Source organism: Dipteris shenzhenensis, chromosome 10, assembly GCF_047967505.1.
Source record: "Dipteris shenzhenensis isolate YYH24624 ecotype China chromosome 10, Dip_SZ_1.0, whole genome shotgun sequence".
Classification (NCBI taxonomy): Eukaryota; Viridiplantae; Streptophyta; class Polypodiopsida; order Gleicheniales; family Dipteridaceae; genus Dipteris; species Dipteris shenzhenensis.
In genome coordinates this window covers 17,416,819-17,434,174 of record NC_141605.1, presented here as the reverse complement: position 1 = coordinate 17,434,174, position 17,356 = coordinate 17,416,819, and the positions used below count along the sequence as shown (strand labels likewise).

The following is a 17,356-nucleotide window of genomic DNA, read 5'->3' as shown; positions in this document are numbered from 1 at the left end:
GAAGGAAGAGAAATACAAGAAGAAGAGGTGAGTTTCTTTCTTTCTTTCTTGAAATTTCATTTTTTGTTTCAATCCTTTCAAATCAAGCATGAAAACTAGTTTAAAACTTTAGCAATACAAGTAGAAACACTCACAAAACCAAAGCTAACAAACAAACAACCTACATTGTTGAAACAAACTCACCTCTTGAAGAACTTTCTTTCTGGAAACCAGAGAGGGAAAAAGGAGAGAGAGGGAGTACAAGAGGTAGGAGAAGGGTGAGGAGTGGGAAATAGAGTAGGAGGTTGCTTGGAATAGATGGGAGGTCGTCGAAAATAGGTGGGAGGAGATTTTGGGTTGCTTACTTGAGAGATTAGGAATGGCTTGAGCAAAACGCCGCGCGTTTCGGGGTTTCGGGTTTTAACCCACAGCGTTGCTATATAGCGACGCTCTTTCGTCGCTATATAGCGACGTTTTTAATTTAAAGCGTCGCTATATAGCGACATTTTAAATTAAAAACGTCGCTATATAGCGACGGAACATAGCGTCGCTATATAGCGACGGAACAGAGCGTCGCTATATAGCGACGGAACAGAGCGTCGCTATATAGCGACGCTTACTATTTATTTTTTTGTATGGCCTCTTGTGAAGCTCAAACATGCTATGCTTATAATTGTCAATATCTCCTCTTACTATATAGGATTTTTTGTTTCAATCCTTACTATATAGTGACGTCATTCTTTTTATATGGCCTCAAGAGAAGCTCAAATTAAACATGCTATGCTCATAATTGTCAATATCTCCTCTTCATGCTTATGTTTTGGTTTTATAAGTGTAGATGGAAGGGACGAGTGGAAGCTCATCCGATGATGCGCCAATGCCCGGGAGCACGAAGTGGCTTACGGAGAGGTTATATTGTCATTGCACTCATTGCAAGCGAGAAGTATGACATCAACGTCGTATTATCATGCGCCACTTGCGGATGTATGGGGAGGAGCCGGAACCAGTACCCCCCGTTGGTGTTGCACATGTTGATGGATCATCGGTAAGTCAAAGCTATTTAAGTTCGCAATCTTATTGTATACCCGGAAATAGAAGATCTTCTATTTACACGAATGAGCTTATGACAGGATGACGAGGGTGACGAGGGTACACATATACCTTCTCACTTTCAACAAGACTATAGTCTCCCGGATGACGATGAGGGTATGGTCGACATGATGGATTCCATTTTTAGGGGCACTACATCCCACGTACACATGATGTCAGAGTCTGAGGTGAAAATGCGAGAGTTGCAATCAACACAATTGTATGGGGGTGCTAGGATGTCTAAACTATGTGCTTGTCTCTCAATCTTGAATCTACAAGTACAGTATGGGTGGTCGGATACAAGTGTCTCGGCCTTAATGAGGTTAGCCCTTGCATTAATTTGACTCATTATTTGGATATTGTTTGTTTTGAGAATCATCATTTGGATAGTGTCTTTGTCATAGGTTGCTCCAAAAGATGTTGCCTGCACCAAATACCATGCCCGCATCAAGAGATGAAGCGAAAAAGATGCTAACAATGGTGGGTATGGATTATGATACCATCCATGCTTGCCGTAATGATTGTATTCTCTTTCCTCGTGAGCATGGTAATTTGGCTAGTTGTCCAAAGTGTGGGGAACAACGATATAGAGATGACTTGTAGGGTGAGAGGATACCGGTAAAGGTCTTAAGACACTTTCCCATCATTGCAAGAATACAACACATGTTTCGATGCAAATCCATAGCGGAGTTGATGACATGGCATGCATCTCATCAGTCCACTGATCACACATTGAGGATTCCCGCAGATTGTGCAGCTTGGAAGCACATAGATAATCAGTGGCTGGACTTTGCGAGAGAGCCACGCAACTTACATCTTGGGCTAGCCATGGACGGCGTGAATCCTTTCGGGTTACGCTCGACATCTTGGTCGACATGGCCCATAGTCGTGGTGAATTACAATATCCCACCATGGCTAACAATAAAAAAGGGACACCTCATGCTTGCACTACTTGTGCCAGGAAAGTACAAGGCAAAAAACATGGACGTGTATATGGCACCTTTGATAGAGGAGTTACATATATTATGGATAGGAGTGCAGGTCTTTGATATTTCCAGAGCTCCTAGGCATACCAATGATATTTTGGTCAGGGGTATCTTAATGTGGACCATGCATGACTACCCAGGATATGGAGAGTGCGCAGGTACGTGGTTATGCCTTTACATGTACAATGAGGGATTATGCTTTTTTTACTCTCTTTTGCACGCATGTCTTGTACTAACATATTCATGCACGCGTGCATAAAGTACAGTGCATTATGGTCATATGGACGACATTTTTGCGTGGAACGCATCGATTCAAAGAGAATCACGTATGATTGTGGAGTCATGGCTAACTTCACACAAGATAGCCGAGCAAGTGCTTCGAATACCAATCTTCTCTCCTCACAGTTGGATTATTGTGGAACCATACGCGACATCTATGAAATTGATTTCAGACGATTTACTATTTTCATTCTTGATGTAAAATGGTTTAGAACTACTTACAACGGTCCCCATGCGACAGTGAGAAAAGATAGTAGCGGTCTCTTTGCAATAGACTCCACCAAACATTGGACCGATGAAAGTGATACTTTTGTTCTTCCCGAGCACTGTGAGCATGTGCATACTAATGATTTAATTAGTCGAAGCTTTCGTTTTTTAAGTCCATTGATATATATATAATTGACGACATTTGGCACGTGATTTTTCATCTTCAATATAGGTGGTTTTTCATCCGGATCGTTCTGATCCAAGATGGTGGTACGTGATCCAAGTTGCACCACGAAGTAAGCAGATTTTTGAAGATCGAGATGTGGATATGGAGATGCCACTACCAATGCCGGATCCAATTGATGAATCTAGCGAAGAAGATGTAGATCACCATATGAGGCAAGAGGAAGATGCGCATAATGACATCGCACGGGAGGAGGATGGAGATCACGATATTGACGAGGAAGACAACAATCATCAAGATCAATCACCACACTTAAGCTTAATTGAAGAAGATGATCAAATACTTTTAGGTGAACGTACGATACTAGAGTACGATGATGAAGTACGATGATGATATAGGAGATCAACTCAGTATAGAGTTGGAGATAGACTTGCTTGGCGCCTTAGACTTGGCTGAAACAGTTGATGTAAATGCTCTTATTTGATTTTTCTCATCTCAAACTTGGACATGAATATATGAGCTTCAAAGGCTTGATGTACATGCTCTCATTTTTTAATTCTCTATGAGCTCAAACATGTATGAAAATTTAAAAAATTTTGTCATTGGAAAAAAATAATTTTTAAGGCCTAAAAAAAAAAAAAACCTCTCTGTAAAACGTCGCTATAATATATTGTCTCAGTGTCGCTATATAGCGACTTTTACTAACGTCGCTATATAGCGACGTTTAGCAAAAGTCGCTATATAGCGATGATTTACGACACCCGATTTTTATACCGACGATTAACGCTAAGCAGGCGCTAATCGTCGGTACGTAAACATCACAATAGGATGCGTGTGTAGTAGTGTATGTTGCTGTAGTTCTAGTCTCCCCAAGCCTCTTCCATGAGCCTTCTCTTCCTCTTGTAGATATTCTCTTATGTAGACTCTTGAGTCCTTCTCTCTCTAGTTTATTCTCTCTCTATGAGTAGTCTTGGAGCTTCCGCTCCCTCTTGTATGTATGAAACGTATGTATGAAACCTCTTCTTCTCCCTTGTGTTTGTAGTGTTGAGGTGGATTCTCACTCTATTTGTAATGAAGGTCACTTCAGGTTCTCTGTCTCTTGAGTGTCTCTTCCCTTTTTTTTCTTTCAAAGCCTTAAAAGTTCTTTCTATTCGGCTGCTCACTGTGCACACATGGTCCATTTGTTTCCCGAGCCACTATGCAAACTTCTTCCCCTCTTCTAGATGAAATCTATGAGGGGTGGATCGTTGATGAAGGTGGAGTCTTGAGGAAGCATCCTGCTCAGGCGAAATTAGCCTGGGTGGAGGGTAGTTTTCATGATAGTTTGACCCCCTGTTAGTGTTTTGCTCATCACTTTCTACTCGATAGTCCAATTGTAATGAAATTTATATCAACGCGAAGCTCTCTTCAAGGCGCATGTTGCTATATAATCAGATCTTGAATCAGATACTGCTGCAAAAAGTTATGAGTCTCTGTGTTTGATAGTCTGTTTTCATGATAGTTTTTACCCCCTTCCAGTAAACTGTCCATATCTCTTCAACCGTCTGTCTGTTTTCAATGAAACTTATATCAGCGCGAAGCCCATCTCAAGTGCATCTCTTTGTGTACTTAAATCTTTGATATCATGTCTCTACTGAAAGTTATAGGCCTCTATGTCTAATGACAGTTTGTAGAGTGTTTTGAGCTAAGTATAAAGGTGTCTATGAAGGAGGTGCAATGTTTTCTCGGAATCTACCCATCCGACCTAATCAGCCCCTTCAAACTCCTAGATATATATCAGTTCATGTCATGTTGAGCCGCAAGATCTTCTTTCAACAACGTATCGCTCTTCTCTTTGGTGTAGACTGGCTCGCTGAGATTATGGCCTCTGCTGATCCTTTCCTTCTCCCTATGCTTGACTACAACATCACTTGGGATGTTACCATCTTCATTCTCATCTAAGGAAGCAAAGTATGGTGTGGTATCTTGGCATAAAAGCTTCTTTCTAATGTCTCATTCTCAATGATAAGTATCTTTGGCAGTCAGTTCGAATGCTGCAGGAAGTGAAGAGGTGCGTGAAGTTTTTTACCCCCAACTTCATGTCACATCTTTTGGTGGAGACGCCGGGTACGTTTGGTATTGGATTCATCCCACCTTACTAAACGGTCTCAGGTGTACTTGATTGCATGTTATGCCTAGAAGAGGCATGTGTTTGTATGAGATAAAGAAGACGCCTAAAAGAACTCCGTTAGAAGAGATTGCAACCCGTTTAAGAGACTTGAAGATTGTGAAGGTGATGCTCAAGCTATTCGCACAGTCACCATGATCATATCCTTTATGTTTGCATTGTTGAATATGTTGGTGAATCGACAATGCCGGCAGCAGGCACAATGATAAATTGGGGATTGATCCATGCACTGGCAGCTTGGTGTGAAGAAGAGTTGAGTCTTTGGGTAGTTTTTGACTATAACAGTGGAGTGGTGATTCTTAATGCTTTCGACTTCTTTTGCTATGCAAATGATGAAGATTACAATATCTTGAAGCTTTTATGTGCACTTCCTATTGTGAGAAGGGTGATTCTAGAATGCATGTATACACAATGTTTTCATGGTGCTGGTTGGTTACTTATTTTTGAAGATTTTGTTGAGGATCACATTGTGGAGGGTTTTCAACAAGTGGTTATGCATAATAAGTTGGTCTTGGTATACTAAGGCTCTGTGGGATCTTGTTCGGATCTTGTTTGGGATATTATTTGGATCTTGGTGTTTCCTTTTTGTGTTTCATCATGATGAAGATTCCAGTGTTTCGAGGGACCCAAGGGGAAGACCCGAAGTCTTATCTTCGGGATTTTGTTCGAGGATGCCAGCTTTCTGGATGGTCCATGAAGGATCGGGCGGAGATTTTGCCTGATTTTCTTGAAGGCGTAGCCTTGAGTTGGCATGAGACCTTGCCGGACTCTACCAAGGAGGACTGGGACCAAGTGGTGGCAGCAATGAAGCAGAGATTTGGGGCAGTGGAGTCGCCAAATGCTTTGATGTTGCAATTGGACCGGTTCTATCAAGGAGAGGGTGAGTTGGTCTCTGCGTTGGCAATCCGATATGAAACTTTATGGACAAAGTCTGAAAGGACAGCTTTGCGAGCTGTGGCATCGGCATCATTGGCCCCTCAAAGTCTCTCAGGGATGGAGCACTTAAAGATGAGCAAATTTGTTATGGCTTTGGAGCCTCGTCTTTGTTCAAAGGTAATGAGTAAAGATCCAACAACATACATGGAGGCGCTTCGCATTGCGACCAAGAAAGAAGCTTCTCTTAAGATCGAATCCTCTTTTGTGTCTTCAACAGCTTCAACTTCTAAGGTGGAGGTAATGGGCACTCCTCAGGTACCAAAGTCCTCTGAGTTAGATCATAATATCTCCCAATTGATGGCAGAGTTTGCTGATTTGAAATTGCATTTGGTTAATGCACGACAACCTAGAGCACCAAAGAGTGAAGATAGGCCTCGAGATAGGAGTGGGGTCACTTGCTATGAATGTAATGAAAAAGGTCACTATCGCCCCGAGTGTCCTAGATTGAGAAAGAAAGAAGAAAAACAAGTATCCTTGCTAAAAGCTTCTTCAGGGGATGAGGAAAGAGAGGTAATGATGGCTAAACGGGGGCATGGTAAACCAAAAGAAGAAGAAGAAAGCAAGGAAGAAGTAGATGAGGAACATCAGGAAGAGGAACACCGTAGTAAGAAAAAGAAGGCATCTCGAAGGAGAATTAGCCAGTCAGACTTTCCTTTAGGACAAGGAATTGGAAGCTATGACTTGTTGTCCGACCTTAAAGAAAAGGAAGCTCATATCACCTTTGGTCAATTACTTGCTTTGTCTCCAAAACTACGGAAGGAATGGGGAAAACTAGCAAGCACAAGGGTGTCAAAGAAGAAAAAGAAGAAAAGTGTCAATCCTGTTGTTCAAAAGGTAGATATAGATGTTGGTGATGATGTACCTGTGGTTGATGTGATCATTGATGGTCAAGTGATTTCTAATGTGTACATTGATGGAGGTGCATCGATTAATGTCATGAGTGAGAAGACCATGATAGATGCTGATTTAAAATACTCTAGTACTACCTCTCCTTATCGCATCAAATTGGTTGACAACACTAGGGTTAAGACCTTGGGAGTTGTGAAGAATATAGAAGTGGATGTATGTGGAATTTTTGTGCCGACTACTTTTCAGGTGATCCCTACCAAGCCAGATGCACGTGCCTATCCATTGATTTTGGGAAGGCCTTGGCTACGCAAGGTGAAGGCTGTTCAAAAGTGGGATACTGGAGAATTGATTTTGCAGGGAAATGATAAGAAGGTGCGCTACAACATCAGAAGCCGCAAAAAGGAAGTTGTCAAGGAGGAGTCTTCAACATCAGAGAGTTCAAGCTCTGACTTAACCGATGAAGAAGAAGAGACAGGGTGTAGCTCCGAGGAGTCCAACTCAGAGGGTGAGGTGGAAGGAGTGGCCTTTGGTCTTTTTCTTGGTGCTGATCGGGATGAGTCAGGAAGGAACAAGGTGGTGGTGCAAGAAGATCCTGTAGAGACACTTCATGTGGAGGATGTGGAGCACATTAAACGACGCCAACGCAATGAAGAGCTTCTTGGTGATTCTCTATCAGGTAGTGAGAAGCTCCAGTACTTAGATATGCTACTTAGATATGCTAGATGATTTTCCATGTCTCTTTGCAACAAGCTATTCACAGGTTCGGCCAGTCTCTCTTGTGGAGCACAAGATTGAGTTAAAGCCAGAAAGCAAGCCAGTTGTGCAACGCTTAAGGCGATTGGGGGTGATCCAAGCTGAGGCACTAAAGAAAGAGGTAACACAACTACTTGAGGTGGGATTCATCTTTCCTGTTGATGATTCAGAATGGATATCTCCTGTAGTTGTCACACCAAAGAAAGGAAATAAGTGGCGAGTTTGTGTGGACTTTCGTCCTTTGAATGCATGCACTAAGAGGGATCATTTTCCTTTGCCATTCCAAGATGAAATACTAGACCAAGTAGCAGGGCATGAGATGTATTCTGTATGTGATGGGTATTCTGGGTACTTTCAAATTCGTATTCGGGCAGAAGATCAAAAGAAAACATCATTTGTCACACCTTGGGGAGTTTTTGCTTACAGAGTGATGCCTTTTGGGTTGACCAATGCACCAGCTACATTTCAAAGGTTCATGGGTCAAGTTCTTGAGCCTTACTTGGGAAAGTTCATAAGGGTGTTTTTGGATGATTTTTGCATTTATTCTCGGCGCATAGATCACATGGAGAAGTTAAAGATGGCCTTAGCTAGGATTGATGAAGCAAAAGGGTATCTAAATCCTAGCAAGTGTCATTTGGCTCAAACAAAAGTAGTCTTGTTGGGGCATATTGTGTCTAAAGAAGGCTTGCAAATGGATCCTGACAAGGTTCAAGAAATCATGGCATTGCCAAGTCCTGAGAGTGTCACTGGTGTTCGCAGAATTCTAGGAAAGAGCAAGTATTATCAACGCTTTTGTGATGATTTCACAGAGATAGTGCATCCCATGAACTTGTTGACAAGAAAAGGAGTTTCTTTCCAATGGGGTGTGGAGCAACAAGAGTCTTTCCAGCTACTTAAGGAGGCCATGAGTGAGGGCCCAATATTGAAGCCCCCTGATTGGTCTCAAGACTTTTATGTAAATCCAAGTGTATCTTTGCATTCAATTGGTGCTGTATTGCTACAAAAAGGAGAGGCAGGTAGAATGCAACCCATCTATTATGCCAGCCGACAGCTTACAGATGTGGAAACAAGGTATGAAGAAATAGAGCAGCAAGCTCTCTCTTTGGTGTTTTCTGTCAGAAAGTTTCGCTCCTATTTATTACCTCGACCATTTTTCTTCCTTACCTCTCAGTCTGTATTAGCATATCTAGTTCGCAAGCCTAATCCTGGGGGGAGATTTGCAAAATGGTTGTCAGAGCTTCAAGAGTTCTCTTTCTCTTTTGTCACTGAAAATACCACTAGCACCACTATGGCAGATTTGCTCACAGGATGGGAGGATCTAGGAGAAGAAGAGAAATGTAAGGAGAACATTAAAGATGAAAGGGATACACCACCAACAGCTTTTGTTTTGTATTTTGATGGGGCTTTTAGTCCTTCATGCCAACAAGGAGCCGGGGGGATAGTCTTGATGAATCCTAAAGGTCAAGAGGTATGGGCAAGAGGACAAGAGCTTCCAGGTATCACAACTAACAATGCAGCTGAGTATAATGCTTTGATTCTTGGTTTGGAGGGTTGTCTTCAAAGTCAAGTTAAAGAATTAGAAGTAAGAGGAGATTCTCAGCTTATTATAAAGCAAATGCAAGGGCATTACAAGACAAGAAGTCCTCATTTGAAGGAGCTTAATCAAAAGGCTATGGCACAATGTAGTCGGTTTGATTTTTGCAAGTTTGTTCATATAAACAAAAAAGAAAATCAAAGGGCAGATGAGTCAACTAAAGCCATTGTAGTGCCAGACCCGGGGGTGGTTTCTTGGGTAGACATTGGATGGCCAAAACTACAAGATGTTCAGCAATATGTGGAAGAAGGCATGTTTCATCGAGGGTTAACACCACAATGGAAGCAGAGATTGGTTACTTTTGGCCATGACTCCATAAGGATGTATATGAATGTCACGAATGGAACCTATCAGCTTGAGGATGTTGATGGCATGGTGATACCCGAATGCACCAATGAGTATCGCCTTAAATTCTTCTATGCTCGACCACCTTGAGGGCCAGCAGACCCTCTCTGTACTAGAGAGGATCTGCTGGGGGGGGAAAGATGTGACACCAAAAGTTGATATTTTTAACTTGGCATTGATATTATTTTTCTCTATGTTTGATAAGAGTTTGAGTATCCAGTGATAGCCTAGTAACTCTCACTTATTTCTATTTTCTATGATATTGTATGGGATGGAGAGGATGAGTGGAATGGCTCATTGTAAATACCATAGGTATGAATTATAAATACCTTGGTATGGGGTGAGAGTTATTTGTGTATGGGATATTATGGAGTTTTTTAGAAAATAGGAAGAGTGAGTCATATAAAGAGGTGGGCTCATGTCCATGTGTTCCAATAATATAAGAGAGGCCACATGCCAAGTGTGGAGGAGTGTGAAGTCAAGAGGAATCCTTCTAGAACTCTTATGTGGAATAAGGAGGATGTGGACATGTGGAAAAGAGAGGGTCCCTATGGGCTCCATGTGAGGAGACTCTTCACTTTCTCAATATTTTAAGAGTCTTGAGCATCTTTTGATGGGACACATGGCAAGAGTAGGCCAAAAAGGACATGGATGGTGACATACGTGCTTAGGTGATTGATGGGGAAAGGAATCTACATGCAGCAATTATAAATGGGTGAAGGAGGGTAACAAAATCTCTATAAAAGGAGCCCTCCTCTCCCTTGTTCATCAGAATCTCTTCCACCATCGGGCCTTATGTTGCTGTAGTTCTAGTCTCCCCAAGCCTCTTCCATGAGCCTTCTCTTCCTCTTGTAGATATTCTCTTATGTAGACTCTTGAGTCCTTCTCTCTCTAGTTTATTCTCTCTCTATGAGTAGTCTTGGAGCTTCCGCTCCCTCTTGTATGTATAAAACCTCTTCTTCTCCCTTGTGTTTGTAGTGTTGAGGTGGATTCTCACTCTATTTGTAATGAAGGTCACTTCAGGTTCTCTGTCTCTTGAGTGTCTCTTCCCTTTTCTTTCTTTCAAAGCCTTAAAAGTTCTTTTTATTCGGCTGCTCACTGTGCACACATGGTCCATTTGTTTCCCGAGCCACTATGCAAACTTCTTCCCCTCTTCTAGGCAAAATCTATGAGGGGTGGATCGTTGATGAAGGTGGAGTCTTGAGGGAGCATCCTGCTCAGGCGAAATTAGCCTGGGTGGAGGGTAGTTTTCATGACAGTTTGACCCCCTGTTAGTGTTTTGCTCATAACTTTCTACTCGATAGTCCGATTGTAATGAAATTTATATCAGCACGAAGCTCTCTTCAAGGCGCATGTTCTTATGTAATCAGATCTTGAATCAAATACTGTTGCAAAAAGTTATGAGTCTCTGTGTTTGACAATCTGTTTTCATGATAGTTTTTATCCCCTTCCAGTAAACTGTCCATATCTCTTCAACCGTCTGTCTGTTTTCAATGAAACTTATATCAGCGCGAAGCCCATCTCAAGGCGCATCTCTTTGTGTACTTAAATCTTTGATATCATGTCTCTACTGAAAGTTATAGGCCTCTGTGTCTAATGATAGTTTGTAGAGTGTTTTGAGCTAAGTATAAAGGTGTCTATGAAGGAGGTGCAATGTTTCCTCGGAATCTACCCATCCGACCTAAGCAGCCCCTTCAAACTCCTAGATATATATCAGTTCATGTCATGTTGAGCCGCAAGATCTTCTTTCAACAACGTATCGCTCTTTTCTTTGGTGCAGACTGGCTCGCTGAGATTATGGCCTCTGCTGATCCTTTCCTTCTCCCTATGCTTGACTACAACATCACTTGGGATGTTACCATCTTCATTCTCATCTAAGGAAGCAAAGTATGGTGTGGTATCTTGGCATAAAAGCTTCTTTCTAATGTCTCATTCTCAATGATAAGTATCTTTGGCAGTCAGTTCGAATGCTGCAGGAAGTGAAGAGGTGCGTGAAGTTTTTTACCCCCAACTTCATGTCACAGTACTTCACCCAGTCGCTCTCTGGTGCAATCTTCTCTTTTACATGGGCTAGAAGAGAAGCTATGTCTATAATCCCTATGACATGGAAAATCAAGTTGGGGTTTAGGGAGGACACCCGTGGGTGAGGGGGTGGTTGTTCCATTTAGAATCTATTTGAAAAAAAAAAGAACCAAATACAGCTAAGAAGCATGTGAAAAAAGAATCGAATACGACTAAGGAGAAGGAAATAATCATAAGCATAGGCAAATGCATATGAGGGAAAGCATTTGAGAGAAGGTCAACAGAAACCATATGCTTATGCTTTTGTATGAGCATATGAGCATATGCTCATGCATAAGCATAAGCATAGGCAAATGCATATGCTTATGAAAAGCAGAGAAGAAGAGAGGAAAAAAGAGAAAGAGAGAGGAGAATAGTATTTTCATTCTGATGTAAAATGGTTTAGAACTATTTACAATGGCCCCCATGCGACAATGAGGAAAGACAGTAGTGGTTTCTTTGCAATAGACTCCACCAAACTTTGGACCGATGAAAGTGATACTTTTGTTCTTCTCGAGCATTGTGAGCAGGTGCATACTAATGAGTTAATTAATCGAAGCATTTGTTTTTAAAGATCCATTGGTACATGTACTTAAGCATAATTTCATATATATAATTGATGGCATTTGGCACCCATCTTCAATATAGGTGATTTTTCATCCGAAACATTTTGATCCAAGATGGTGGTATGTGATCCAAGTTGCACCACGAAGTAAGCAAATTTTTGAAGATAGAGATGTGAATATGGAGATGCCACTACAAATGCCAGATCCAATTGATCCAGATGGATCTAGCAAAGAAGATGAAGATCACAATATGAGCCAAGAGGAAGATGCACATAATGACATCATACAGGAGGAAGATGGAGATCACGATATTGAGAAAGAAGATGACAATCATCAAGAATCACTCGACTTTATTGAAGAAGATGATTAAGTCTTAGGTGAACGTATGATGCCAAAGTATGATGATGATATAGGAGATCAACTCAGTATAGAATTGGAGATAGACTTGTTTAGCACGCTAGACTTGACTCAAGATGAAGCCATTGATGTAAATGCTCTTCATTGATTTTTTTCATCTCAAACTTGGACATGAATATATGAGCTTCAAACTTGATGTACATGCTCTTGTACTTTTATTCTTTCAAAGGATCAAACATGTATGAAAAGGGAAAAAAAATTGTCATTGGAAAAACTATCTTTAAAGGTCAGTATGGAAAAAAACACTCTCTGTAAAATGGCGCTATAGGAAACTATCTCAGTGTCGCTATATAACAACCTTCTACAAGTCTGGCAAGTGTCGCTATATAGGGACTCTGTATAGACGTCGCTATATAGTGACACTTGCCTAGAGTCACTATATAGCGACACTTGACTAAACCCCCTTCGTTTACTAATGATTAGTATCCCACGCACGCTAAATGTCGATGCTTAAGCATCAGAATAGGGTCCGTACGTAATAATGTATTGTCTCTATCATAGATTTTACTAAAAATTATATATTTCAAGAACAAGATGGCATATAAAGTGCTCACTAGTACAACAAGCAGATAACCATTCTTGTGCATATCACGTACAGTCATTTGCTTGATTCTTCTACGCTTGATGCCAATCTGCTTGCTGACTCACAACTTATAAGAGTCCAGGTTAGTGCAACACACATACCATTTCTACATTTCAAATGATAGGAAACATGATACCTTATTTGTGCAGCATGCTTTTCGATTGCATTGGGAATGGCTGAAAAAGGAAAATCCCTATGCAAAAAATATAAAACAACATTGGGTGTGGTCAAATGGTGCTGCCTCTCAATTTAAATCAGCCCGTGGATTTTATCTCAAGGTTCAAATCATTAACCGGTCTAGGCAAAATGTGAAATTTCTTTGGGTCTAACCATGGCAAGGGTGAACATGATGGATGCATTGCTGTTATTAAGCAAGCTCTGTTTAAACTATTAGGGGAGAAATGGGGTCTCAAAAGGCCCTCCAATTAGTGTTTCTTAATTTCAAGGGATTTGAGAGGGATTTGAGGTGTACCAATGAGAGTGTTGAAAGGTGTGGCGCAATGGACCATGTTAGTCTCAAGATTATCCCCAATACTCCTTAGGGAACTCCCCCCAAATTGAAAAAGTGGAAGGGTAGCTTTGGTGGAGGTGATAGAGAGCTCGGTACAATTGCTGGTTTCACATTTGTGAAATATTCAGTACAAGCTGATTGATTTCTCAAGTACAAGTACGCGTAGTACAATTGCTGGTTTGTGAGATATTTAGTAGAAGCTGATTTATTTCTCACGTAGAAATGCGAGTAACTAGTTCAATTGCTGGTTTGCGAGGTACCTAGTAGCTGTACAATTGTGAGATATCTTAGTAGAAGCTGATTAATTTCTCATGTTAACGTGAGATCGATGGATCATCCACCCCAAGAATGTGCTAAGATAATATATACAAATAATTTAATAGCCACAAAGCTTAATTGAAGCTGGCCATAACAATGTTTTGGAGTTGCAATGGACGATCAATCTTTGGTCCCTTCACTCCTATGAGAGAGCAAAGCAAACAACCTGAGCAGACGAAGCGAGCTAGCTACTGTAAAGTGTAGCTTCCTGAGCAGACGACGCAATCTAGCTACTGTAGAATCTAGATTGAGGCTTGCAAAGAGGTTTTAGCTACAGATCGGATAGCTTGGATTGTCTTGCAGGCGGCAGCGATTAATTTAGTAGCACACTTGCTGGTTTGTGAGATGTTTAGTAGACGCTGATTAATATCTCAAATACAAGCGCCATTAGTACACTAGCTGATTAATTTTTCAAGCTCGACTTGAGATCGATAGATGATCCACCTCGAAACTGTGATACAAATAATCACAAAGTAGCTTCAATGTTGAAGCTGGCGACATATAGCAACGTTTTGCAACGATGGTAGTTGCATTAATGGACAAGATCAATCTTTGGTGGCTTCAGTGCTCTGAGAGAGCAAACAAACTGAGCAGACGAAGCGGCTAGGTAGCTACAGTAGAATCTGGCGCATTGAGGTTTGCAAAGGGGTACGGAGTAGACGAAGCGAGCTATAGCCACTGTGAAATCTAGATTGAGGATTGCAAAGAGGTTTAGCTACAGATCATCGGTTGATGTCTCGGATAATCTTGCAGGGCGGCAGGGATTTGTCGTTGTTGCCTTGCACATCCGTAGATCTTCACGCCGATTCTTCAAAGTGCGCATGTGGACAATCCATACGCGACGCAGCAAGCTGCATCAGATCCATCGACCATTGCCGGCACTCGCTATCAACGTACACGACGCAAGGAATCGCCACCCCAGGCCGGCAGCCCCGCTCTTTCGCAACTTGAGACGCTCCCAACTTCTCTTTGTAGATTTGCTGTGGTTCCAATGCCAATGCCATTGACCATCGCCTGCAAGACCGTGCTGGCGATGGCTGCAGCTGCACCTTCCAGCTATGGCAGTAGCCCCTCCCTCCTCCTCCTCCTCCTCCTCCTCCTCCTCCTCCATACCCACAGCCTTTGCAGCTTGCCTTCCCCTCCCTCCTCCTCCTCCTCTCCTGATGCCTCCTCCTGGATCCACCTTCACCTCCTCAACCTCTCCCTTCACCTCACCAATGCCTCCCATCACCCTCAGCACGCAGCTTCTGCTTCGGATACTCTCCACCCCGACCACTTCCTTCTCCCCGGTGCTATGCTCCAGACCCGTTCCCCTCTCGGCACCTCATACTTCCTCGTTCAGGAGGCCGGTGGTCTCGCTCTCTACGCACAATTGGGCTCCTTGTTACGCCCTTACTGGACGTGGGGATACTATGGATCTACCGATCTCTGGTCTGTTACCCATACTTGTCAGTACGCCACGTACTTGCATTTCCATCGAAACGGGTCGGTGATGCTCGTCCAGAATGAGTCCCTCGTCTCTATTCATACCTCAGTAGACCTGTGCAACTCTTCCAGGTCACAAAGCCTCGATCGCTCAAGACCTTTTAAGACGTTCAGTACTCAGAACTTTCCGAGACGCGTAAAGCTCAGAGAGGATGGTACTCTGATTGGAACATACTGGAACGAAACCCAGAACAGCTGGAGGACTGATTACAATTTTCTAGGCTCTACAAGCACTTGCGTCCCGGACACTTGTGGATGGTATGGACTATGTCACACTAATGGGACGGCCAAGCCGTATTGCACCTGTCCCGCTCAATTCACGTTCGTGAACGAGTCTGACCACAGCAAAGGCTGCTACCATATTGCTGCAGGATTTGAGCACAACCACTGCGAGCAGGAGGACGGGTATACTCTAGCTGAGCTACCACTTGGTGCAACCTACTTCTCGAACGCATTCCTCCCTCCTGATCAGAGCATGTCAAGCCCGGGCGATTGTCTTAGGCTATGCATGTCAAGCTGTAACTGCACGTCGGCATTCTTTGATCACATGACTCAATCCTGCCATCTTGTCCGCGAGAAAACCGCCACGATCCATGTGACGTCTAGATTAAATCTTCGAGGTTTTATCAAGATTCGAAATGCTGTCATGGTCGATCAACCCAGCTCGGGCTCCAAATTGCTATGCAACCAAAAGTGCCATGTGAAATCGACATTAAATCTTCGAGGTTTTATCAAGGTTCGAAATTCTGTCTCGGTGGATCAACCCCCCAGCTCGGGCTCCAAATCGCTATGCAGCCAAAAGTGCCAGATCGTACTTTGTACTCTACTGGCTGTTCTAGTGATCATGGCCGTAGTTTTGTGCATGGTAATATGGTGCAAGGCTAGATCACCCAAAGAGCAACCCCACGACAACGAGGATGACTCGTTTCTCTTGAAGCTCTCCGGTGTTCCCATGCGCTTCTCCTACAAGGACTTGCAGAAAGCCACATCGAACTTCAGCCACAAGGTCGGAAGCGGTGGATGTGCGACGGTGTATAGGGGGGTCCTTCCAGGACGTCGCACTGTAATAGCCGTGAAGCAGCTTGAGTGCAGGGGGTCACAGGCGCGCAACGATTTTCGTGCCGAAGTAGCTACTATTTGCAGTGTCCACCATTACAACCTGGTTCGACTAGTAGGCTTCTGCTCGCAGGGTCCCCATCGGCTTCTTGTCTATGAATTCATGTCAAATGGCTCCCTCGACAAGTGGTTGTTCAGAGGAACGAGCAAGGAGCGTACCCTTCTACAATGGAGCGTCCGATTCAACATTGCATTGGGTGCAGCTCAAGGACTCGCTTACCTGCACGATAAGTGCAAAAAGAGGATCTGTCATCTTGACGTAAAACCAGAGAACATTCTACTGGATGAAAAATTTGTTGCAAAACTTTCAGATTTCGGTCTCTCCACGTTCTTGCTCAGAGATCAGACTGCTGCTCATGTGACCAAAGCTAGAGGAACACCAGGGTATCTAGCACCTGAATTCGTCCTGGAGTCATCGATGACGGATAAATGCGACGTTTACAGCTTCGGAGCAGTTCTGCTCGAGATAGTCGGGGGCCGAAGAAACTACGACCCGTCACAGCCAGGCACGAAAGCCCACTTTCCGAAGTGGGCTTTCACCAGATGGGAGGAAGACAAACTGGCCGAGATAGTGGATCAGGAATTACGTGGGCGATACGATGAGAAAGAAGCAGAAAGAATGGTCACGGTAGCGTTCTGGTGTATGCAAGAGAATCCAGCATCGAGGCCAGCAATGGTGAAGGTAGTGCAGATGCTGGAAGGTCTTGTAGAGATTCCAAAACCTCCTTCGCCCATGCATCTCACTCTGGGAGCTCCGGCTGAGAGCGGAGACCTGGTAGAACCACCCGTAGAGGATGTATGGCAATGGCAATACTGCAGGTGGTTGAATCAAGTAACGAATGGTGGTGCACCCTTGTTTGAAACACCAGCACCGAGGATCTCAGAGCGCCCTCTTTTCGAGGAGGAGGATCAGAGGCATTCGGCGTCATGA

At 43.1% G+C, this 17,356-nt stretch overlaps 1 protein-coding gene across 1 annotated transcript in view; it reads left to right on the top strand.

Moving 5' to 3' along the window:
• LOC147897493 (G-type lectin S-receptor-like serine/threonine-protein kinase At1g34300) overlaps positions 1 to 17,356 on the top strand; it is a 36,209-nt gene extending 18,853 nt beyond the window's left edge. Inside the window, exon 4 of the mRNA XM_087380030.1 lies at positions 14,618 to 17,356. Within this exon, the coding sequence (XP_087236156.1) occupies positions 14,618 to 17,356 (2,739 nt within the window). The remainder of the gene's footprint in view (positions 1 to 14,617) is intronic.